Consider the following 26,657-nt stretch of genomic DNA (forward strand, 5'->3'; position numbering starts at 1 on the left):
CTATTTGTGCTGTTCTCTGAAGGGAATACTACACATCGTTGTAGGAAATGTTCAGTTTCTTGGCAATTTTTTGTATCTACAGATGGAGCCACGCTCATGCATTGTGCCAGCACACCTAAGCTAGGGTTTTCTTATGTCACTTTTGTAGCGTGCTCAGACACACTGAGGCACATTGAGGCATGCCATACAATATGCAAGCAATACATATCTACACAGCTGGGTGGATAATGCTACACTAATCCAGCGACGGAATGATATACAGATGCAGCAGTGTCATTCGCTGAGAATGAGATGCGCTTGCATGTGAGACGCTCGCATGTCTCATTCTTAGCAAACACCACTGTGGCTTTATCTGTACAAGTGTTAACCAGCTGTATTTCACATGTGCTGCCTTCAGTTGGGCTTACTGGACTGTACTGTATGTGTGCATCCAAGTCCCCTAGTAGTACAGTACACCATGACAACTGTAATTTTATCAAACTGTATACTGTGCATACAAATTGAGGAAGAGACACTATTGCATATGAGACACTCCATCTGTACAGTACAGTACAGTACAAGACAAGTTCTGGCAAATAGGCTGTGTAATGTACAGTGCTCAGGTGTACTCTAGGCAAATTAATTCATAAACATAGCGTCCTGCAGGTCCCGTAGCCGATGCAACATAGTGTAAGCATAACCATTGGCATGGGATCACTCTACATAGACTCAAGAGCATTGGTCGCTATCACCCGGCACCATAGGCTAGTGGATAAGTGTGCTTGGAGACCCAGGTTCGATTCTTAAGGCCCCCATACACAATGCGATTTTCAGCCGATTTCACCCGATTTCAGCCCTTAAATCGGGTGAAATTGTCCGAAAATCGCATGTGTTTGTCATCTGATCTGATGCGCGGTCCCGTGCGCATCAGATCGGATCAGATATATTGGCATCTGACCCATCATGGGTGCTTTTTAGCACTCACAATGTTTCAGATCCGATATATCATGTGTACCTCCTGCTGTGATGCTACCTCCTTCCCGTGCAACTGTCCTCAAACCCCGGCGCAGCAGCAGAAACACAGGTGACGTCACTGGAAGGGGCAGGCGCAACGGGATCCAGACAGAGCAGCTGCAGCACCAGAGTCTCATCATCAACACAGTCACACACAGTCTAGAGCAGGGGTCCTCAAACTTTTTAAATCGGGGGCCAGTTCACTGTACCTCAGACCATTGGAGGGCCGGACAATAGTAAAAACAAAAACTAGGTGGGAGAGAGGTAGAGACCACGGGGGCAACAGTGGTCAGTGGTGGGAGAGAGGTATAGACCACAGGAGTGACCATTTATGAGAGAGGTAGAGACCACAGGGGGTGAGGGGTTGTGGGGGGGCGACAGCAGCTGTTGGGTGGGAGAGAAGTAGAGACCACAGGGGGTGACAGTGATGGGAGATTGGGAAGTTTGGGTGCAACAAGTAGTTAAAATATACAATATATACAGTGCATGAGTGTGTGTGTGTGTGTGTGTGTGTGTGTGTGTGTGTGTGTTTGAGAGAGAGAGAGAGAGAAAATATAAAATATAAATACACACACTAGCTCTGTAAAAATTAAACACACACACACACTTGTAGCTTACTGTATAAAAGTCAGCTGTGAAAGGGTTAAAGCTGTTTTCAGTCACTCTTGGCTGGTGCAGCAGCAGCATGTAGAATGCAGAGGGGGAGGGCTAGTAACTGGAGTGTAAGGGGGAAGAGTTCCGTGCTTAATAGCAGGAACATAAAGCAGCAGGGAGACTGCTGAAACTTCTACTGCCAGCCTGTGCGGACGACGCCGGGACGGACATGGGAGGAGGCGTTATTGGGAGGGACAGAGGTTGAAGGTCAGGTCATGCTTCCGGAGCTGCCTGTCATAGACACAGTAAACACTGACAGTGCAGCAGCCGGGCCGGCAGTAAAAGCAGGACAGCAGAGAGATGCAAAGTGGGCAGTGCGCCTCTCCTGGCCAGCGCCTCCCTGCTTTGCATCCACTGCTTTAGTGGGTAGCGCCGGCCCTGGGGCTCAGCAGAGAGAGTAAGCAGGATAACCTCCCCCCTCTCGCCCGATGACGACCCCCCCACCCCCCCAGCGAACCGGACCTTGTCTGCAGTAGTAAGCAGGCAGGGCAGTGGCAGCGCTGTGATGTGGTAACATAGCTGCCTGGGGAGGAGGGAAGGAACATGCTGGTTCCGACACATGAAGAGAGAGGGGAGATGGTGGAAGGGCAACTCCGGCTCTGACAGTCAGGAGGGGGACAAGGGGGGTCAAGCACCCCCAACATACCCCCAACCAGTCACGGCCTCTACTTACCCAAAGTAATATGCACTGCTCCCTCGCTGCTTGCTTCGCGTCGGCTCCTCTCCCGATTCTCCTCAGCCACAGCGTGTGACGTGTTGACGTCACACGCATAGGAGAAGCTGAAGCAGGGAGACGGGTCGGACCAGCAGACACTGCTGCTTCCACCCGATGTCACAGGCCACGCCCCCGCCCGTCCGTCCATTCGCCAGCCAGCCAGCCTGCCCGTCCATCCTCCCGGTCCCGGCTAGTGAGGCAAGTCAGATTGATTGCCTGGGCAGCGGCAAGCAGGCGGGCCACATGAAAGTCCTCTGCGGGCCGCATCTGGCCCGCGGGCCGTAGTTTGAGGACCCCTGGTCTAGAGCCTGAGCTCCATCTTCCCTGCCCGACAGAGACAGCCCAGCAATACGAGTAGGTAGGAGGGAGGAAGAAGCAGAATATAGTTGTGGGCAGAACGGGACCCCCCCCCTCCCCTGCTGCTGAAGGCCAGCTAAAGTGCGGGCAGCAGAGCCCGACCCCCCCCCCCCCCCTCCTCTGCTGCTGGAGGTCAGCTTCGGTGCGGGCAGCAGAGCCCGACACCCCCTCTCCCCGGCTGTAATTACACAGGCATATCCATTATCTGACTGACAGACGGCAGCAAGGATTCCTGGTGACCCTGTGTCAGTGTCTTTGTACCCAGTGTGCTAGGTAGGGATGGCCAATAGTGCAGACACCATCGATGATTGCCATCGATGGTGATTCTGCACCCAGCCATCGATAGTAGTAAACATTTTGATGGATAACCATCGATAGTTTTAGCTATCGGTGGTCATCCATTATATGTGACTGAACGGCCTATGGGCCAATCAGAACTCGGTGGTGGGACTTCTGGGTGTTGGGGCGGAGCTATGCAAAGTGTCCCGACACCTTGAAAAAAAAGAAACAGAAATCGGTACTTGTTTATTTTCACGGCGGCAGCTCTACACTACGCTGACAATGTAGCAGGCGCCACAGTCAAACTACATTGGGAGCAGGGGGGGTTTATTCTTACAGATCCCCACGGGCGATGGGCGGCTCCTCCGGTGCCAGCAATGTATGTAATTCAGCGCATTGCAGCTGGGGGAGCTCCACATGGTTTCCCTGCTCCCCCAGCGGCACTACGCTAATTGCGTACATTGTACGCTGGCAGTGCCGAAGGGGGGGGGGACTGAACGATGGCTCCGGGGAGTGACTGCCAGAGGAGGGGGACCCATCGGTGGATCACGGGGACCCAGTGGACGCGGTGGCCAGGCTGGAGGAGGGTATAACGCACAACACACACACATTTCCCCCACTATCCACGTCATATCGCTACTATCCACGTCATACCCCCAGTATCCACGTCGGCGTGGAGTTGATGTTATAAAGTGTGGCGAGCCACCGAGCCCGAAGCGTGGCAAGCACACCACACTTCATAACAACAACTCCACGCCTACGTGGATACTGGGGGTATGATGTGGATAGTGCCGATATTAACCATTGTTTAGTTTCAGGGCTACAGAAGCAGTTACATAGTTTACATAGGCAGCATATATTGCTTCTCAATACAGCACTACATAAACTAAGTAACATCCGCCTTGAAACTAAACAAGTACCCAGAAATCATCGGTTCTCCTTTGCGATCGATGTAGGGAAACCATCTGGATCTCCCACATCGATGGCAAAAGTATTCAACATCGGCCATAAACCATCAATGATTTCAAATCATAGATGGTCGATGGCCATCCCTAGTGCTAGGTGCCAACCTGCATTGTCCCAGGTACACTTTAGCCAGTGTGCTAGGTGCCAGCCTGCATTGTCTCAGTGACACATCCAAATTTGCATCAGATAAATCACATGTGATTGGATTGGATGTAAAAAATGGCACATCAAGTGTCAAATTGTATGAAGCCTCCTGGGAAGCTGCCGGGGAAATTCAAGGGAAATCAGATGCAATTTTACAGGTCAGATAAATCTCATAGTGTATGGGGGCCTTTAGAGAGAGATGTTTTTTTTTTTATTATTGAAACATTTATGAAACTTAAATTTAATACAACTATGCACACACAATTTCTTTTTATTTATTCCATAAATAACTTTCTGTGCGTCTCAATGTGCATGATTCAGAGCATACTGTAGTGCTGAGCTCTTTAATGTACTGTGCAGTACTATGCTTTCTCTATAGTGCCTTCCCCTATCCAGACTGACTAAATGCTATATCAGCCCTTCATTTACATTCATGTTGACCTACTTCTCTGTGAAAAAAAGCAGTCTCCCAAGGGGATAGGGTTATTAGATCGACAGCATGTTGGTCGACAGTCATTAGGTCGACACCACTAGGTCGACATGCTGAAAGGTCGACATGGGTCTAGTTCGGCAGGTCATTAGGTCGACATGGTCTAGGTTGACAGTCAAAAGGTTGACATGGTGTTTTTAACTGTGTTTTGAGCCAACATGTACCAACAGGCGGTATTTTATGCCCTATCATCCACTAGGGTGTGGTGAGATAATAAAATAGTGCCTGAAGCGAGGGGATGCGGTGCACTTTATTCTGTGTCCATCTCGACTGTGTCGACATTCGTGTAAAAAAACTGGGAAAAACCACATGTTGACATTTTGACTGTCGACCTAGACCATGTCGACCTAATGCTTGTGTGGACCTACTGACCTTTTCCCATGTCGACCTAGACCCATGTCGGCCTTTCAGCATGTCGACCTAGTGGTATCGACCCAATGACTGTCGACCAACTTTAGGTCGACCATATGAGCCACACCCCTCCCAAGGAAGGGGGAAGGGCTGGGCATTTTACCAGGCAGCGTTAGCCAGCTGTAATTCACATGTCCTGTCTTCAATTGGGTTTACTGTATGTGTGTGTCCAAGTTCCCTAGCAGCACAGTACACTGTGATACACTGTGACAATTGTAATTTTACCGCACTGTATATTGTGCATACAAATCTAGTTTGAGCCACTATTGTGTATGAGACACTTGCACATCTCATTTTTAGTACAGTGGCAAATGGGCTGTGTAATGTATTGCATACTTGCCTACCCTCCCGGAATGGCCGGGAGGGTCCCGCAAATCGTGTCCCCCTCCCGGTCCCCCGGGAAGGGGGGCAAGTCTCCCGCATTTCCCTACAGCCCCGGCTCCCCCTCTCCCCGCGGTCTAAAAACTATGACTTTCGCGGATCCGCGGGGAGGGGGCGGGGCTAAATGACGCAATTTGCGGCATTTTTAGCCCCTCCCCCACCCACGGACTCGCAGATTGAGGCTTCAGTCCGTCATGGGGGCGGGGCTTGATGACATCACCCGTGCCCCGCCCCCAAAATGAAGCCTCTACCCGCCCCCTTTCACTCCTCTCCGGGCTTCTCCCGGAAAGGAGTATGCCAAAGTCGGCAAGTATGATGTATTGTGCACAGGTGGTCCATCCGGGTCCCCTATGCAAATTATTTTATAAACATAGCATCCTGCAGTTCCTGTAGCTGATGCAACATACTCCAGAGCATCGGTTGCTATCACCAGGTGTTATAGGCTAGTGCAGTGATTCCAAAACTGTGTGCCGTTTTGGAATGTTGTTTTTTGACTGACAGACAAACTGTCATGGCCTCGCCCGTGCCGACTCGCCTGTGATCAGTAAGCGCATGGGCAGCGGCTGGTGGCAGGCAGCAGCATCTCTATGTAGTGTAGTGTGACAGACTCACTGATGATTGTCTGTCACACTCACTCAGTGTGCTGGCCACCGGGCGGGTGCTGGCACCCTGCGCCCACGCAGCCCCTGCTCTCCCAAACAGCAGGGCCTACCTTACAGTATCTACGACACTGGCCGTGGCACCCAGGGGTGCCTTGGGACACTTGCAGGGGTGCCCTGGATTAGTGGTCCAGGGTAAATTTAAATTTATTTATGGTCGATGTAATGGGCAAAACCAGTGCTTGTGGATTCCAGTCATAAAATATGTGTACAACAGAAGTAAATCTACTCCCTTACCACAAAACTGACCCTAATAATCACATACAAAAACAGTTTAATTAATTTTATGTTTTTTCTTCTAACTTTCTCAATAAGAAACTTGAAAAAATTCTGATACTCTAGGGTGCAGTGATTCAAAAAAGTTTGGGAACCCCTGGGCTAGTGGATAAGTGCAGGGGCAAACGCAGGATTTTCAGAAGGGGGTTTCCAGAGGGGCGGAGCAAAGCACGGAGATGGACACAGGTGACCCAGTATATGCCGGGTCAGTTAAAGTATTATAAATAGACCAAATGTATATAAATAATAATAAAATATATATACATACAGGGGCATCAACAGCAGTGTAGACCCCTGGGCATAGCAATGTATTGGGGCCCCTACCGATCCTCCAGCGGTAGGGGTGGGGGAAGCTTTGATGTCCCGCGGGTGGTAGGGGGTATTATATCAACCGCTCAGCATGTAGGGCCTGGATCAGTCATTTCAGTCATTTCCACTAATTACCCCTTTACTGCACAGATGGTGGGAGATGGGGTGGGAGAAGGGGGCATTGGGCTGAATGAAGGGGCCCTGATACATAACTTCCAGGGTGTAGAGGATGTTTAATATGGAGAGGAGGGGTGTATAGTGGAGTGGGCTTATTATTCATAATTTTCTGGTGGGAGGACAGCTTGCTTGACTGCAGATCTCTCCAGTTCCCGGAAATAAATTTCTTAGATTTTAATGCAATTAAAAACTAGAGAATCCCACCTACCAAATGGTATTGGGGACTAGGGGATCAGAGTTCAGGAGGATGAGCAATCTGCCAATGAGAATATAAAACTACATACCAGGTGTGTGGAGCTGGAGCAGTAACCAACTGCTGGAAGGCTGATATCTCTGGTTCTGGGAACAGTAGAGACAAGCTACTAGTGTCCACCAAAGGGGAAGAGTCCCAGCTTTTGGAATGTACCCTCAGAAAAACTCTAAGGGCAGTATTCAATGAAAAAGTTCTCCGTGCATGGAGAGCGTTTTATTTCGCTCTCCATGCACTCTCCGTGTTCCGGAGGGCTCTCTGCCACTCCTGCTCCCTCTATTCAATGTGGTTAAGACTCGCCGCCACTCGCGGCGAGTCTTAACCCCTGCAGGGAGCAGGGAGCTTTCAGGGAGCCGGAAGCAGCCAGAGAGATTAAAGTCTCCCTGGCTGCTCCAGAGGACTGTGGAGGGGAGGGGGGCTCTCCAGGACCCAGGCTGCACCCCCCTATAGCCAGCGGGGGACCCAGTATTCACTGCACCCGTTTGTGCATAGTTACGTTCGGGTGCAGTGAATATATGAATATCTAATGAGCGGCTCGAGCGCTCCGGCCCCCTGCTGGCTGCACTGTGTAAAAAAAAAAAAAAAAAATTATTAAAAAAAATATTTTTTTTTAAATTAAATATATATTCATGTGCTATAAGCACATGAATAAAAATAACATGCCCCTTCACAGAAAAAAAAAAACAGATTTTTTGACACCAAAATTTCTTAAAAAAACCTTTTAGTTTAAAAGTTCACATTCCAGCTCTCCATCAAAAGATGGAGAATTGCTACACGGAGAGACACGGAGAAAGTCACTTAGAAAGACGGAGAACATTTCACATTGAATAGGGTTGCTCGCTTTTGGAGAGCAAAATGCTCCGTCCAAGGCGAACAAAGCACAAGTTCTCCACAAAACACGGAGAACTTTTCTCATTGAATACTGCCCTAAGTCAGACAGAACCTGAAATATCTGACTGGGAAGAGCAATTAACAGGCTTGGATGGGGACCACTGCTTTGAAGTCGGATATCTCCGGTTCCCCAGGGCCGATTTTTAAAATTCTTGTACCTATGGAAAGAGGGGACCCTCAGCTTTCAGCCTAGACTCCTGGTGGGGTTTCTGGGTACTCAGAAACCCCCCCCTGCGTGCGCTACTGAAGTGTGACGCTCTCCATGCTTGGAGACCTGGGTTCCATTCTTATAGTGAGAGATTTTGGGGGGGCTTTATTAAAACATTTACAACCAAATGAGAAACACAATCGTCTGTTCCCTTACACATTTATTACCTATGCCACCTTTTCAGAAAGCCGCTCGACAATCGAGTCCGGCCTGCTACAGTATGTACTATGTAATATGTACCTTGCTTGTCCCCTTATCCGAGGTTTCACTAGCGTGATGAGACGCACGAGTGAATGTGCCCTTAGACATCTAAAATGTATGCCGTGGCTCACTCCATAGACTGAGGATTTCACAAGGCTGCACAGGTGGCAGTCATTTTGGAAAGACACTCGATGCTCAAGTCACGCCTGCAGTGAACTATGGGCCTTATTCTGGTTCACTCTTAGAGACAAAACCATGTGCACTGCAGGTGGGGCAGATATAACGTGTGCAGATAGAATTAGATTTGGGTGGGGTTTTTCTTCAAAGTGAGATCTGTATTGCAGTGTAGAAATAAAGTAGTCAGTATTTTCCCTGCACACAAAACAAAAGAACTCACCCAAATCTAATTCTATCTGCACAAGTTACATCTGCCCCGCCTGCAGTGAGCATGGTTTTGTCCATTTGAGAAGGAATTTGCCTCTAAGAGCCAGAATAAGGCCCTATGTACCTCCCTTGTTCCCTTAGCTCAGGTTTCACTACAGTAATGAGACACACGAGCAACTGTGCCCTTAGACCTGTAAAACTTATGCTGTTGCTCGCTCCATAGACCATGTCTTTCATGAGGCTGCACGTGTGGCAGCCATTTTGGAAACCACTCAATGCATGAGTCAGGCCTGCTACATGCTATGTACTATGTACCTTGCTTGTCCCCTTAGCCACTAGTGTAATGAGATGCTTGAGCAGCTATGACCTTAGACATGTAAAACTTATGCTACTGCTTGCTCCATAGACCATGGCTGACAAGGCTGCACGGGCGGCAGCCATTTTGTAATGTTGCTCGACGCTGGAGTCAGGCCTGCTATGTACTATATACTTCACTTGTACCCTTAGCCGATGTTTCACTTGTACCCTTAGCCGATGTTTCAATAGATCTATATTGCAGTGTAAAAATAAAGCAGCCAGTATTTACCCTGCACAGAAACAAAATATCTCACCCAAATCAAATTCTCTCTGCACATTTTACATCTGCCACCTGCAGTGCACATGGTTTTGTCCATCTAAGAAGGATTTTGTCAGAAAGAGTGAACTAGAATAGGCCCTATGTACCATGTATTATGTACCTTACTTGTCCCCTTAGCTGAGGTTTCACTAGCGCAATGAGACGCACGAGCAGCTATGTCCTTAGCCAGTATATCGCATGCGGTACAGTACAATACAGTAAAGTATATAGCATGTGATCCTTTTGCATGTGATATACTGTAGGACAAGCACATACTGTACTGCCCCTGTAAGATGTAGTACAGTACAGAGTCAATACTGTATGGTACTGTATGTGCAGTGTACATACAGTACCCAAAATAAAAATATTAATTTTTTTGTGATATTTTAATAAATGGCGGTCATCAAATGAGGCCTTACTGTAGTAAACATAACAGGAAATGTGTACTAGAGTCATATTGTACTGTAGAAATGGCCTAATGTACAGTACTGTAAGTCGTTCATTGCACTGTGGCATAAAATTCTGTACTGTACTAAAATACTGTAGTATACAGTTACAGTACTGTACATACAGTACTGTACTGTATTTCACACAGAAACCAGTGAAGCATAATGAGACGAACGTACAGCAGTGCCCTTACACAAGTCGAACCTATACCATTACTAGCTCCATATGAAGCCCTGGCTGACACCCGGTAGCCATTTTGTTAACCCCCTCAGTGCTTTAGTCTGGCCTGTTTGTACTGTATGACATTCCTACTGTAGCGTAAATATGTTTTCAACCAGTGTAGCATAATGAGACGCAGATACAGCAGTGCTTTTACACAACTGAAACCCATACCATTGCTAGCTCTATAGTTCTGGGCTCCCATGAAGCCCTGGCTGACAGCCGGTACCCATTTTAGTTAACCCCCTTGGTGCTTGAGTATCGCCTGCTCACACTGTATAACATTCCTACTGTGGCGTAAATCTGTGTTCAACCAATGAAGCATAATGAGAAGCATGTACAGCGCTGCCCTTACACAAGTGTAATCTACAGAATGGATCCACAATTATCTTTGCTGCTTTCGTGCCACAGCGACCCAACTAACTCGGATCGCAATTTGTCAAGAATGGGACAGACGAGCGTTTCACGCGCACGCACGTCCCATTCTTGGTGAACGTACTGTATGCTCGCTCACTTATCCCCATAGCCCGTTATAAATAGCGTAATGATACGCACGTCTATGCAATAATATTTTTGGAGAAAAATATCTAGCTAACATATTGAACAGTACAATAAAGTAGTTCTTGTGCTACAGTGCATTTCAATGGGCAATGCAAATTCTTTCGCTATATCTTTGCATTAGACATCTGAGGCATGCGCAGTGGTGATTTTAAAAAGTGACATCTGATGGATGATCACTGGTATTGCACTCATCCGGTAACGCCATATGCCAAACGGCAAGCTGTGCAATTTATTGTGCTTCCGTGCGACTAAGTGCGATGTGGCAAGTTGGCAGGACAAACGCCATAGTCAGACTAGATGAGTGTGACTCCATCTGTAATATAGTCATTTACCACATTAACAATGTATCGAGTGTATTTCTGATTAATTTAATGTTATCTTCTTTAAAGAAATAAGTGACCCCAAACTTTTGAACTGTAGAGTATATACAGTATGTGTGTGTGTGTAAATGGTTGGATAGATGGGCTTGGAAGCAGTTCATTTCTAAAGTACTGTATATTGAGTAAACAGTGGTCTGATTCACTTGCAGCCTGCTTTTAGAATATAGGAACTATCATTTCCATGGAAACCTGGCATATGTATAGGCCAAGTGTTTTAATCAACTCCTCCTCTACAAGTCATTATAACCAAACAATTGCAGTTTTATGCCAGAAATTCACAACAAAGGACAATCAAAGGAATCTAAAATATGATTGATCTTCAAAACAGTTCTCAATACTGTATATCAGTGTATTTTATGAGACCAATCGAGGAATTATGTGCCAAACAGATTCGCCCTGTGAATCTGCACGTTAATTTAAGGATCTTGCTCAAAAGTGCTTATTATCCCATAGCTGCCCCTTACAGAAATGGGTCATGGAGGAGGGCTGCTGCAGCAGCTCCTCATCCCATGGGCCTTTGGGATCAGTCTGACTCCAGGCAGCTACCACCCTCCACCCCCATCAGAGAACAACAAAAGACCGAGTCCAGGCCCCAAAGATGGAGGCCTTTTTTAAAAGGCAAAATTTCCACATGAAAATAGGCCCATCATCATGATAGAATTATGATCCTGACAGACACCAGCTGGCCACATTGCATCCTATTTTAAACATTGTTGCAATGTTTGTACTTATTTTGTTGTATATTTAAAGAGACAATGGGGCTTATAGTGTATGGGTTGTACATGCCTACATGGCATTGGCCTCACCTCCTCCACTTCTCATAATAGGCCCTTGAACAGTTCCAGCTCCATGCCCATTAGGCCATTAATCCAGCCCTGGATATGGGGCATATGTTTTTTTGGTACTTATATGTTAGTTGGGCGCCCACTATAGTAAGTACGCTCATACCCCCACTATCCATGTCGGCATGGAGTCGATTTTATATAGTGTGGTGAGCGCAGCGAGCCACCGAGCCCGAAGCATGGCGAGGGGACGCGTAAAACTAAGCAAATAGCTTAGTGGGCGCCCAACTAACATATACAGTAAGTACCGTTTTTTTCTTTCAATGTTATAATGTATTTAGAATGTAAATAGTGTATATTGATTTAACTAGCCTGTCACTGTTTGGGCTTGGGGGATAATCTGTGCGGCCTACTGGGTCACTGTGTGGACCTTCATGTTTAAATGTCTCAAATGTCAGTTTAGAAAAAAAAATATTCCTTCAGTGCAGCTAGGATGGCCAATCTCTGGATCATCAGGATCCCAGGATTCTTAGTCCAAAATTGCCGGGATATGATTGATCACTCCAATCCTGGGATTTTGGGATTAGGCAGCACATGCATGGTCTTCATGCCGGGCAGCGCTGACCAGCCCCATGCTGGCCCTTCTTCCAGTCAGCCAATTTATGTGGGGGAGAACAGCGACCATTCTTGTGGTAACCAATGTCTAGTCGTGCAGGGTGCAAAAGTCGGATGTTAAGTATTTTTTTCTTGCTAGACCACGCCATTTCCCTGCTAGGCCACACCCCTTGCAATTAGGTCACACACCCTTTTTTGCACCTGCGTCACGTTTCATTTCTTCACTAACAAACGGTCTACTGGGACACACATTTTTATCTGTTTACACTTGGAGCCAAATTGTCTAGAAATGAACGTGGGCCTGAGGCACCTTCAGCCTTTAGTTAGTAAGTGGATTCAGCGGCAGGAGGGCGGGTGTTTTGTCAGCGGGGTTATGCTGCTCGCTAAGCGGTGAAAAACCGCTGCTTAGCGAGCAGTCCTGAATCACCACCTTTGTTTTTTACAGTGTTCTTTGTGTGGGACTAACCCTATTTTTAGTAGCGGCTAGACTTAACATCACATAGCAGCACCTTATTGGTACTTTGGTACACTCCTTTGCACAATTAAGGTAAGTCCAATAAATGTATATAGTACATCAGTGATTGCTGTGGCTGGGCTGCTTCAGGGCAATATAACACTTATTTTTGCACTGTATAGCAAATTAGCAATCCACTTGTTTGTGTTTATATACAATGTTTTACATTTTTACACAATTATTCTTCACCTCTATAACACTCCTAATACATGTAGTAGCTGCTCTTATCTATCTAATACTCTTTAATACTTCACTTGCTCCACTAGTGCTATTCCTTTGGGTGGTTTGGCTGTCCCAAACCCTTAGAATGGCGGCAGATTGGGCCACCAGGAAACTGAGGAGTTTCCTGCTTTGCCTGTCCAAACAGCTGTCTTCCGGGCCGGCCCTTCGTATTCTCAGGGGCAGATTTATTAAGCTTGGTGAAGTGATAATGTGGCTGGTACTTTAACACCGGCCAAGCAGCTCTCAACTGTGTAGTTACAGGCTTGGTTTGAAAAATGACAGGTAGGAGCTGATTAGCCGGTGATAAAGACCAGACACTTTGGGGCAGATGTATTAAGCCTTAACAAGAGATAAATGCAAGGGTGATAAAGGGGGAGATTCTCTAAGAATCTCCGCCCCCCTTCGCCGCCCATCGCATTTATAATTATCGCATATGTTCTAACATATGCGATAATTATAGCAAAGGACAGCTCTTGCGTTAAGAGCTGTCCTTTGCGGTGAGAGTTCCGGGTACCAGCAGGTCCCGGCGGCTCCCCCTCCCTCACACACCTGGTGCTGCTGCTGCGCCGGGCTCTCCTCCTCCCTGCACCCAGAAGAGGATCAGTGCAGGGAGGAGGTCACAGGTCCGGACAGCACTGCGCTGTGCTGCCCGGACACAGGTGAGGGGCGATGTGGGGGGGGGGGGGGGCGTGGTCCGTGCAGGGTGGCGGGGGGTCATTGCGGGGCAGCGGTGGTATGCGGTAGAAGCCCATTGGCTTCTATGGGGCATTGCCATATTTTTTTGGCGATGCCCCCCGCCGTTAACCCGGCGGGGGATGCTTACAGCATCCCAAAATGCGGTAAAAACCCTGGGTTTTTACCGCATTTCTTGCTTAGAGAATCTCCCCCAAAGAGAGAAAAAACGTCCAGCCAATCACCTGCTAACTACCATGTTACAGGCTGTGTTTGAAAAAAGTCAGTAAGGAGCTAATTGGCTGGAAGTTTATCTCACAAAGGGGGCGATTCTCTAACACAGAAATGCGGTAAAAACCCCGTTATCGGGGTTTTTACCGTATTTCTGTATGCTGTATTGTTCCTCCGCAGTGGCAGCGCTGCGGAGGGAATATGGGCCTATGGGCTTCTTACCGCAGCGCTGTTTGAGGGATCCATCACGGATCCCTCTCAGCATGCCCTGCGGCCGGCGTGTCACTCTGCGCATGCACAGATGGACTCTCGGGTCACAGACCCAGAAGTCCAGTGCCGGCACCACATGGCAAGGGACAGCTCTTAGCGCAAGAGCTGTCCCTTGCGTTAATAACAGCATATGTTAGAGCATATGCCGTTATTAATAATGTGATGCCCGGCGACAGAGGGCTGTGGATGTTACAACATCCCGCCCAGAATGTTGTGCCTGTGGGCGGCATGTGAAGAATAGGGCATACAGTGTCTGTCCCTAGAGCTGATGTGGTAGGGCAAGCCAGGGGTGCTGGGGGTTTAGTGTGTGCAGTGTATGTCCTTGGAATCATTTAATGCCCATCACTGGGGAGGTGGGGGATGTAGTTTATGTTCCAGTGGCTGGTGCTAGGATGGGCTAAAGGTATGTTCCAGAGACCGGGGTAATGTTTATACCAAAGGAGTAAGACCTAATGTAGTGGTTGTAGGTGGCCTGTTACTTAATTGTCCCTGACTGTTAGGGGTACTTGAGGACCAACTACTGGACTAACATCTAGAAATGCAAGTCAAAGCGCTATAAATAGTTTTTTAACTGGTTTGTTTTTGTGGAGATTTCACAATGCCTAGAAGAAAATCTTCAGTTGACTATGATACTGCTGTGGCTAAAAGGGAAACACTGCAAGAAGAAATGTGGATAGCACAAAACCTATTCATGTACGACATATTTTTCCTGCACCCCACCCTATATATTACCAAAATCCAAAGTAGTCGGCTACCATTATCACTGAATTTCAGGTACAGCAGCTAGTGTATATATTATATTAACAATCACAAAGATGATACTCAAAAGGTTAACCCTAAAATGTTGAATGTCGACATAATTAAGATGTTCCCACCCACCATGTAGACGCCTGCAAAATGTTGACAAAATGAAAAAATATCAAGACAATTAAAATGTTGAAATGGAAATTTTAGGGTTATGGTTTAGCATTAGACTTAAAATTCAGTCGACTTTATGTACCTGTCAAAATTTGTGTGTAACATTTTGAACATGTGGACATTTTGTCTGTCAACATGCTCTTTCTGTCAACATTATGGTGTCTATATAATTGCTGTCAACATTGTGATTGCAGTCAAAAAAATATTGAAGCATACTCATGCCCTAATTTGGCATTGAGGTGCAAATGTTTCAATGGCAGGAACATAGTTTATTCTACATGCTGATGGTGAGTTCATAGAGCAATGGCCAAATTCTGTGAGGGACATTGGTGTAGGTGGATATAGCATTCACTCACCTCTCTCAGCTCTTTCGCCACTTCTTTGAGATCCCGTAAGATTCCTTCTAGCTGACCAATGACTGCTCGGACTCTCCCTCGTATTCTCTCCCTTTCCCCAGCTCTGCAGCTGCGTCCCCCTTGCTCCGTGGTCTTCCCCACCCCCCGAGAGCACATGGTTCAGAGAGAGGCCTCCAGCCTCCTCTACAGCTTCTCTCCTCTGGGGGGAGCTCTGCATCTTAACGTCTAAACCCCCTGTGGCCTTGCACCCCCTCCCTACACACAGCCCCTCACGACTCCACCCAGGCCTCCTTTCAGGAGGGCTAATAAACTGTACAAGGTCAGACAGACACTGTTGTTGTGGCTGAATGTAAATGTGGGAAACAGTGTGTTATCTATTAAGAAGGATAGAGACATAAAAGGTAAAATCTGGAATATTTGATAGGGGCTTTTCAAGCTGCATGAAAACTTTTTGAGATGGGAGAGCAAGTCACGAAGATCTGAGATGAAGTTCTGGTACCTGTGTATAGAAAGAAAAGGTTGAGGTTAAACTATTCCTACTGTATTTGCAGGTGGAAAGTTCATGATAAAACAGGAGGTATTATTAAGGAGCAATCTGAGATGCTGCGGGCATGATGAACACATCTTTTATTCGGAAAACCAATGTTCAGAAGGTTCTGAAATCCACATAAAAAGTACATAAGTAATTGCTGCTGTGAATTGGTAATCTATGAGCACCTCGTCTGACTGAGAGGACAATTCTAAAAAAAAAAGTATACTTTTAAGGCATGGGTCTTCAACCTGTGGACCTCCAGATGTTATGAAACTACATGTTCCAACATGCATTGCCACATTTTTTCCTATAAGTGCGTGCCAAAGCTGTCAGGGCATGCTGGGACATGTAGTTCCACAACATCTGGAGGGCCACCGGTTAAAGACCTGTGGTTTAAGGCATAGCGCTACCAATTATGAGAAAAGCGTATCTAGCTGATCACAAGAATCCTGGACTATACATGCCATACAAATATATATATGAAAGAGTTGTATTTACTAACTGTTGTAGTAACACATTACCACTGTACCATTAAATGTACAGAATAGCATAAATCCAGTATCAGCCATATTTGTTCTCCAAAAATCAGTTTTAAGTGCCTCCAACAAAGCAAGCAACTTCGTCTTAAATGCAGCCTGTCCTCCGCATTATGAAATGTATTATTATTATTAATATTATTATTGTTAATCTTGCCTTAAAAAATCCATACTTAACATGGAATGCCCATGATTCATTCTCCTACTCCCATCAGAAAGTTTAAATACTGGTATTAGTAACCCCGTACTTATCCAATTGGCCAGCAAATCTGCACACTGCTGTTAAAACTGGGTATATTTGTACAAAAAAATCATATTATTACTATATAGGCTTTGCGATGCAGGTTTCGACTTTTGGGGCAGATGAACTAAGCCTTTGAGAGTGATAAAGTGGCATTCCTTAAAACACAGCCTGTAAAATGGCAGTTATTAGATAATTGGCTGGTACTTTTTCTCTTTGGCTCATAATCTCCCACTTTTGTCAATTTGTATTACTGGTTATAGGGCTCATTATTGCATTGTTCAAAACAAAAACAGGTATAGCTCAACTTCAAAGGCAGGGCTGGCTATTGTAACCTTACCATTCCATATCAATAATGCAATTGCAGTGGTGTATTGCTCAACTGTCCTTTTATATGATTTTGTTAAACTAACACAACAAGAATTGTGAATAGATTTAGAATAGAAAGTAGTAAGGCCAATACTAATGCCATTTGTCCCAGGAGTCCAGATCACCTGTGAGATTATGGCCAGTATTCAATGCCGGTGCGAGCGGCCGGCGAGGGGGTTAAACTGCGAGGATCACAGAAAACCAGTGATCCTCGCAGTTTAACCCCCGCGCCGGCCGCTCGCACTATGCAACGTTCCGGGGGAATCCTCGCAGTCACAGAACGGCGTGGATTCCCCTAAACTGCGAGAGCCGCGGCTAGTGCAGCAAACTCGCTGTAATTAGCCTCGGCTCTCGCAGCTTTTGGAGGCACATTCGCAAATTCCCCCTCGCTCAAAAAACGGAGCGAGGGGGAATTTTCGAATGAGGAGGGGGTCAGTTGAATACTGACAGGGTGAGCGGTGACTGCGAGCAAAAAGTCCTGCTCGCAGTCACCGCTCGCCCACGGCATTGAATATATGCCTATGAATCTCAGGGCCTGATTAAAGATTCTAGTTGCCCTAGGCTTATACACATGTAGCTCCCCTTGTAATGCTGCTAAACACACGTGTATGGGTGACCGTGCTCGGCATTCATACTGCCCATGTGCTTGTAAAGTTATTCAACTGGCATGTAGGAGCTAATGTTTGTGGCATGGGAAGGAGGCTTTGGCGTTAGGCTGCTCAGCTGGCGCTGTAACACAATCTACATAAATCAATGGTTCCATCAGTAAGTTACATTGGCACGGCCAACTGGCAGTCACCTTAAGAACTTTACTTCCCCCCCTCAGTACAGTACATCAGAACGGTGATAGTCAACAAGCATGGAATAAATTCATTTGGCACTCAAATGGTTAATAAAAGGAAACCGTTAAGATTTTAGTTTTCAAAGTGTGTTAACCCCTTGAGTGGCAAGATCTCTGTGAGAGATGTGCAAAATATCAACTAAAATTGCCAGTGTCACTCACATTTGTTATATAGGTTCAAATAAAAAAAAATGTGTAGAAAAAGATTATATTTCCTATATAAGGTAAACAGTACAGGTCATTATGATGAATAAAAAAGATTGCTTGGCAATTTTTACACCTGTTTTTGTATTTGACAAATTCACTTGTTACTCAAAGGGTTAAATATCAGTTGGCCCCATCCACATGTGTAACAAGCCCATTGGTAATAATGAATAGACCTCTAAGGGGGGTATGCAATCTGCTGCCGCTATTTCCGACATGGGATATAGCGGCGGCTCCCTATTCAATGCTGTCATTAGCGACAGCATTGATGCGGGATCACGACAGAACGGGCCCGACTTCAGAAGCTGTCGGGCCCATTCTGCCGATAACGGCCGTGGATTGTCATTATCCAGGCCGCAGATCGACAATCCACGACCGTTTTCGTGGCTACGCCCCCTTTGTGCCCATCGACAGGCGGGACATTGAATCCCGTCTGTCGTTATGCGGTCGTTCTGACCACAAATGGGCCAGGATCACGGCTGCATGCACCCCATAATCTTATATTTGTACAATCAATGTGTGTGTGTTTGTGTGTGCGCGCGTGTGTGTGTAAAAAAAGAACAAAATAAGTCTAAAATATGAATTAACAAATAGCTCAAACAGCTGTATAAATAGATTATTACATTTCTGTCAGCCGCTATCACTTCAGTGTTCCTGTACTGTATTACATTCATTCTATCTGTTAAGCGACATGAGTCCTATTGGTAAAAGAGCGCTATATAAAAAATAATTATTATTATCATTGAAGTAGATCTGTCAAGATATAACTGTTTCACAAGTTATATTTATAATATAGAGGTCTGGCATTTCATTTGCCTATAAATTAGGCATTTTGGGCCTTTAATACAGAGGTCTGACATTTCATTTGTCTATAAATTAGGCATTTTGGGCCTGATTTAAAGTTTGATGAATTTAAAGTTGTCGAAATGCACATAAGTTGCAAAACTTGTGCTTTTAAATGCATATTTTGAGCTGCACAGATGTCAGTGGGATGTGGATTGAATTGTCTACACAGTGTCTAGGTAGATAGTCATCAGTTTGGCACCAAAAGGTCAACATACAAAAGGACGGCACAGACAAAGGTCGACATGCTTTATGCTGTGAATTCGTAGGGGCAGCGTATTTTCCGTTACTGCACATGTGGTACTGTACCATAGTACTGTAGCACTATGAGCATAAAAATGCTTGCAAAGCGCATAACGAAAGCAAGGCAAATTGGTGGTGTCTTTTGGGCGCGGCCTCAGAACACTGGTAGTTGAAACGGGACGTATAAGGGGGTTATAGAAAAAGAGCAAGGTGGTGTTTTCGCAAACCTGCACATATATTGCGAGCGTCGGGAAGGAAAATCCTTCGTAAAACTAAGAGACCCCAGGGTGTCCTTTGGCTGCAAGTAAATGCCAAACTGCTCGCACCAGCAATCACCACTGAGTCAATTGCTAAATTACGCACACCTGCAGACTCTACTGAAGCATGCGCCATACAAGTTACTCTCATTAACCAATTAGCTAAGCATACAGTATGTAGTGAATGCAGGGGTACTGTAAGAGCAGTTCTTAGTAAACATTTGTAAGAATTATGCTTAATATACTATATACAGTATAAAGCACATTTTTAGGATACACATTATACAGTAGTTGGGCAATTCAGTCAAGAAATACATCAAAAAATGGCATATGTTTGGTTGCTTGCAAATGGGTAATGGCCACTAATTTAGTAAATGTCTTCCAATAAAGACAATGACGTGAGCCAATTGCTCACAGTAACTGATATGATTGAGGATGTTTATTAAAGGAACAAGTGGGTTCACTGTGTGTATGTATGTGTGTGTGTGGTTGAACATCCAAACACAAGTATCAGAATGAGCGTGTGCGTACATGTATGCACATAGCAGTAACCATGAACACAAGTCAATGTGCATACGACTATGTAAGTGTGAGCTGGCCTTGTGCCCAATCTCCTTTGTGTACTGCTGCAAAAGCTTGCATACTGGTGCGGTGTGGGAGGTAATGTGTTTAATTGCATGCGAATGCATGCATGTGTGCGTGCGAATATGTGAACAAACGAGTCCACCAGAATCAGGACATAGCTTTACAATGACAAAAGGTTGACATTCAAAAGGTAAGCACAAGCAAAAGGTCAAAATGGAAAAGGTTGACACATGAAAAGGTCAACTGGAGATTTTTCACATATTTTTCGTGTCAGTGTCGACACCTGTACACATGGACCCCCAATTAGTGTAGGGCATACCCTCGCCATGCTTCTGTTGTCGACCATTGTCATGCATAGCTGCATACCCTTCTGCATTCTGCAGGAGACTCCCTGAAATAACAGCAATCTCCCTCTCTCCCTCATTAGTCTAGCAATCTCCCTCATTTCACCTAGGCCACATTGTTACATTGTTGGGGAAAAAAGAATGAGAGACAGAAACATTTACATTGAATCATCAGTACCATTTCCCAGCACTTTACCAAGTATAGTAGCTCTTACTAAATGCTTTGGGGCTCATCTAGATTTGTCTGTAAGTCATTTTAAAAGATTGTCATGTTCACAAGCTCTTTTCACAATCTCTCCATATATGGAACTAGACACGCCCTTTGGGAGGAGAATTCTACTTCCAACTATAATCTCCCTGAAACTAGTTTTCAAAAGTAAGCAAGTATGTTGTCATGTCAACATTTTATTGGTGTTGACTTTTTGTCACTTTCGGCCTAGTGCATGTCGACAATTTGTTGGTGTCAACCTATTGCATGTTGATCTTTTGAGGCTCTCCTATTGACTGTCTACCTAGATACTTTAGACCTGTCAACCGCTTCCCATATCAGCGTACATCCAACTCTAAACAGTATGTCGACATCAGGCATAAGCAAGTACTTACACACAACCCTAGTAGAGAACAGTAGATTGACAGTGTTATAAATGTGAAAGCTGCATTACCCTATACATATAAAATGTAAAGTGATAAAGTGTCCTACACACTAGACAGAACAGTTTAAAAATCCAATGAGAAACTTTTTTTCTGCAGTCTTTATCTTTAATAGGCAATAAGTTATATAAATGACCTAGAACCATGTACAAATAAACACCACTTCATTCTTAATACTAACAGCCTATTGACAACAATCATGATGATATCCAATATATGTACAGGAATAAAATGATGGGTAAACTATCAAGGCAGCATATAGATCTTTCAATAAGGGGGTATTTATCAAAGCATGGAGATATATAGAGAGAAATAAAGCAATAACCAATGAGCTCCTAACTGTTATTTCCCAAACACAGACTATAAAGTGAGAGTTAGAATCTGACTGGTTATTGCTATATTTTTCTTCACGTTATCTCTATATGCTTTGATAAATAACCCTTTTACTATCAAAAGCTTGGACTACCACCAGGGACTCGGACTACCACCATTGTTTTGGTTTGCTCTGAAAAGTTGATAACTTAGCAGCTGTTGGCTCTAAGCTTTTAGTATTTTATCATTATGTTTTTAAGTAATATATGGAAACCTATGTCATATGAAACTTGTATGACTCCAACACCAGTGTGCCTTTATCTTTTAATACCCATATGTAATATGTATGATGGAACAATTACAAATAGTGTGCTCTAGAGAAACCATTGTGACTGGTTAATTCCCCAGAAGGTTTGTTACTGTTTATCTTTACTCAGAATGTGGAAAAAGACTTTCATCTTTACAAGTGTTTAAGAGAAACTGCAATACTTATTATTATCATAGTTACTTTCACTGTAGCATCATACTATATAAGTCACTTATGACGTGGAAAACAGCTAAAGCACAGTAGGAAATTAGCTTGATTTTGCTGTCTGCCCTGAAATGTTTTCCATCAAGGTCTAATAGAGCAAGATGGCAGCGCATTGTCATGTATGAAGTAGACTCCTATTTATACCGCTAATGAGTGCAAACACGAGATGTCATCCTGCTGCCTGAGTGTCTTGTAAAGAGGTAGAGAAGAGACATTTTCATGCATGTAGCCGGATGTGCGGACAGATGCATGGCCATTTTATTTCTGTTTTTTCCCCCCAACCACATCTGAAGGTTTCCAGTTACTTGCATAAATAATATATTCTAGCACTCTAGGCCTTTGCCCCCCCCCCCCCCCTAGTTACAGAAGGTGGCCATTTGTTTTTGTAATACTTTCAGGCCCAGATTTTATGCATCTATGCAACATAAGTGTTCTGTAAGTACAAATAGTCAGTGTATGTAAGAAAATGTGGTAAGATGATAAAACAAGTGATTGCTACTACTGTGGCTGTCCTAAGCCAAAATGACACAAGGATATCACTGTATCTTATTCTGGGAAATACTTGGTGAAACCCATAATGCTTAGAGGATGAACAGATAAATGTACAATAGTAAGGAGCCTATAGGAAGCAGACGTAGTTATGGGGAAAAGGCCAATATAGAGATAATAGGGTTATGTAAGGCATGTATGTCACAGAACATGGGCTAAGAGGAATGACTGCAATACACACAACCATTATTATTCAGATGTTGCTCTCTTACAGTACATTAATGTCTCCTTCCCACTGTTTCCTTGATCGCTATTTCTTCCTGTATATTTCATGTCCCCTGCTAGCTTGCATAGTGCACCTCACTTCTCCCACCCTGTGTCCTTCTCTCCGACTCACTTTGTCAGGGGATTGAATGGCAGATCATTACCTCATCTTACCTGGTAATACTGCTAGCTGCTCTGTTTATACTTGTAAATTGCAAGGAACAGGGACACTTTCCCGTCTTTTTTGTCCTGCTCCGATGAGTGTAATATGACATCAGGGGAACCTCAGTCACACACAATCCAGAGCGCTCACCGGTCACTTTCCAATTTATTCTCACAAGACGTCAGAAGAATCAATGTTCCCTTTGTGTCTCCAATTCCAGATATAAGGCAGGAAACATGGAGTGTGTAGGAGATGCCACTGGTGAAGAGCTGCTCCTCCAACCTATTCAGATAGATATTGTATTAGTATGGTCTGTGTATGCCAGCTATTCCTGTAGTCTCTCTTTACTCATTGCCCTTTCCATTCCCTCCACCATTTCTTGTGTTCCTTATGTCTTCCTTCCCGCTGCTGTTCTTACTCTGTAATGTCTGCTTCCCTTGTTACATCTACAGCTTTCCTTCCTATCTCTACATCCCTATTTTCACATTTCTGGTTTCTCCTTCAATGTTTCAATCTCCTTATCCCTGTAATAAAACAGGTCATAAAGCAAAATAATATAAATGATCTGTCTAACTCCTATTTTCTCCTATTTATTTTCATATTTCCATCTCCATTAATATTACAATCCTATATGTGTGCCTGTACAATGTAGGTTTCCTCATTATAGATAATGTCCTCCATCTCCTTCGTGTGCATCCCTTCTCAATCCATCTTTATTCCTTGTGTCCTCCTTTCCGTTCTCTCTGTTAAACCCTCCATCCTTTTTCCCTCCTCTATCACCCTCACCTTGCAGTTTTCTAAGGGTCGATGTTCTCCCTATTCTGCATCTGCCTTTCTCCCTCCTCTGGTAGATAAGAGCAGATACACAGCTCAGGCCTCATCTCTCCCTCTCTGGTGCTGATGCTGTAACACCGCTGATTCAATGCTGGATGCTTCAGCTCTCTGCGACATTCCTCCTTCTCTATCCTTTTCCCCTTCCCGATTTCCTCTGCTGGCCTGTGGGAGGGGACCCTCTCGCTCTCCTCTTTCTCTCATGGGGTATACACAGCTATCGCTTGCTGTGTTTCTGGATTCCCACTTGTCAAACACAGCGGCCAGAGCATGTGCCCCAGCTCAGCCAGAGAGGAGGAGGGAGGGAGGAAGTGATGGAGGAGGGAGAGCTACTGAACATTGTTTAATAGAGATTTGCAGAGTAGTGCTTCAATGCCCCTTATCTGATCACTTGCTTCATCTTTTCTCCTTGGTCACATACCTGCATTGTGTTATTAACTATTTCCCTGCCAGGGATGTGTCTTTCCATGCCCCCCCCCCCCCCCAAAAAAAAAAAAATCCTCAGGATAGGCCTGTAGGGCATTGGTGCATTAACCCCTCCCTTGCTAGAGAACTGCAGTGTTTTTCTTAATTCATTCTCACATCAACAGTCAGGCCATGTAGTCATGTATTGTTGCATTAACCTGCTCGCCTACATCTGCAGATTGTTGCATAAATAGGAGAGAGTATGTTTTAAGAACCGGTAAGAAATGGTGTGGCTGTTTTTGCTGCGTAAAACACCTACAGAGACAGTGCTTATTGTATTTCATTTCATTACACAGGCACATGGGCATCTATATGCGTTAAGGCAAACCACATAGGTAATTTGCAGTATTGAGATCTCAGAGATAAATCTCATAACAGAAATTGCTTATTTTGGGAATTTATTGTTTCCTATGTTTTGTGCTACAGAAGAACAGTTTAGTCAATTTATAGTGTGATGATCTCTTTCACTTTAAATGTTTTCTGCTGTCTCTCCTAATCACCTAGCGTGAACTACAAACAATAAATCTCCTTAGAGTTTAGAGTAAGAGTGATTAAACACTCATTCAGGAGATATCTGGTGATTCCGAGTAAAAAAAAAATGCTTTATTTTCCCCACTGAACTATTAAATGTCATAAGATTTAATCGCAGAGACTGAAAATTGCCTGTATATTATGATTATCACATTTAGTGAACAGAACTAGATGTCCAATTTGGCCTCCTTAAAGAAACTAACACACAAATTATATTGGTGCTACTCAAATAAGCTACATTACCAGTCCAAAAAGTGTTAGCGCATCCCTAATCTGTGATTATTTCAACACAGACAGTGCAATGGTTAGCATTACTGCCTCACAGTACTGAGGTGATGGGTTCCATTCATGGCCCTTACTGTGTGGATATTTTCCCCTGTGCTTGCGTGGGTTTACTCCAGGTACTTCGGTTTCCTCCCAAAAGCCAAAAATATACTGGAAGTTATTTGGCTACCAACAAAATTAACCCTAACTTGAATATGTGTGTATATGTGACAGAGAAAATAGATTGCTCCACTTGGGCAGGGACTAATGTGAATGGTCAAATAGTACTTGGCCACCGAAAAACCTCTGTCAGCATTATGCTTTAACTCAGAGTTTCCCAAATGCAGTCCTGAATAGTCCAGGTTTAAAAACCGGTATATCCATGGCTTAGTACAGTTTGTCAAATATAATTAACTAAGGTAATTGATTAAACAAATGATTAAAGTCACCTGTGGCAAAGCAAAGATATACCTAAACCTGACCGTCTTTATGACCACATTTTGGAACCTCTGCTTTAACTCCTTATCTGTTAATGGCTAAATTGACTCTGAACTTTGCACCATCAAGCGGAAAGTTTAGTTATAGCCTGATAGACTTACAGTACCATACCATCCCTTTAATCTGGGACACTAATGAATTACAAAAGTTCTGTGGCTGGCTGAGTTCAACCCTGCATTTCACCTGATTTTAACCAGCCACAGAACTTGTGTATTTCAGGAGAATCCTGGTTTTAACGTGGCCTATGTAAGAATACTTATTGCATACCTTCCAACTGTCCCGCTTTTTGCGGCAATGTCCTGTTTTTTTGGGATGTGCGTCCCATCTGGGGCCGGCAGTGTCCCGCGGCAGGGGGGCAGTTGGGAGTCCCTCCTGTCACCCGTGAATAGGTGCTGTGCGCATGCGCACAGCATCTGTTCCTACAGCCAGAGGGGCTGGGGGCATAGCCAGCAGCTCACGGAAAGTTGCGAAAATGGGAGCATGGCCTTGCAAGTATAGGCCACACACCCTTCCTGATAGGTCCCTCCCCCAAATTTCACACACTGTCCCTTCTTACGGCACTCAGAAGTTGGGAGGTATGTTATAGGGCATACAATATGTATTAGAACATTTTAATATACATGTGATTTATGATATAGACAGCCATAATGTCATCATTAGTTCATGATGTATTTAATAGATGGGGATTAAGTTTACTAAAAAAGCAACATCTTAAGGAAAAAATGGAAAAGTTGAATTAATTGAGGAGATGTTTTAAAAAGTGGTCAGAACTTACCTTTCCGCCATGCATGTCCCCATTCTGGATTTCAGTTGCAAAAATGATTGTGCACTAAGAAAAATGCAAAGGCAAACAAATACTGTAAGTCATACTATATGTGATATTTTCCCAAACTCCACCATTACAGTCCAAGTTTTAAGACTATTGATATTTGAGTCCAGTTGGTCAAATCAAAGTGACTGAGGTACTAATAAAGTCACCTGTGCTCAAGCAGGGATATGCTTAAAACCTGGTTTGTAATGGTGGAGCTTGTATGCATGTTGTCAGTTGCTGCTTTAATTGACAGCATACTAAGCTGTATTCTCCTCACAACAGCAACAACAGACGTTCTGGGGT

The 26,657-nt window shown here is 44.7% G+C and overlaps 1 protein-coding gene across 2 annotated transcripts in view; it reads right to left on the reverse strand.

The window, feature by feature from the left end:
• INSYN1 (inhibitory synaptic factor 1) overlaps positions 1–24,214 on the reverse strand; it is a 32,184-nt gene extending 7,970 nt beyond the window's left edge. The window contains exons 1-3 of one of the 2 annotated variants that reach the window (XM_083183580.1): positions 23,741–24,214; positions 23,105–23,236; positions 15,549–16,047 (exon numbers count right to left, since the gene is read on the reverse strand). In XM_083183580.1, coding sequence (XP_083039706.1) covers positions 15,549–15,704 — 156 coding nt within the window. In that variant the 5' untranslated portion in view covers positions 15,705–16,047; positions 23,105–23,236; positions 23,741–24,214. Of the gene's footprint in view, positions 1–15,548; positions 16,048–22,965; positions 23,237–23,740 lie in introns of both variants that reach the window. The other variant, XM_083183579.1, reaches the window with a different exon arrangement.
• Positions 24,215–26,657: the final 2,443 nt, after the last annotated feature.

The sequence above is a fragment of the Crinia signifera genome, chromosome 4 (assembly GCF_055691185.1).
Source record: "Crinia signifera chromosome 4, ASM5569118v1, whole genome shotgun sequence".
Taxonomy (NCBI): Eukaryota; Metazoa; Chordata; class Amphibia; order Anura; family Myobatrachidae; genus Crinia; species Crinia signifera.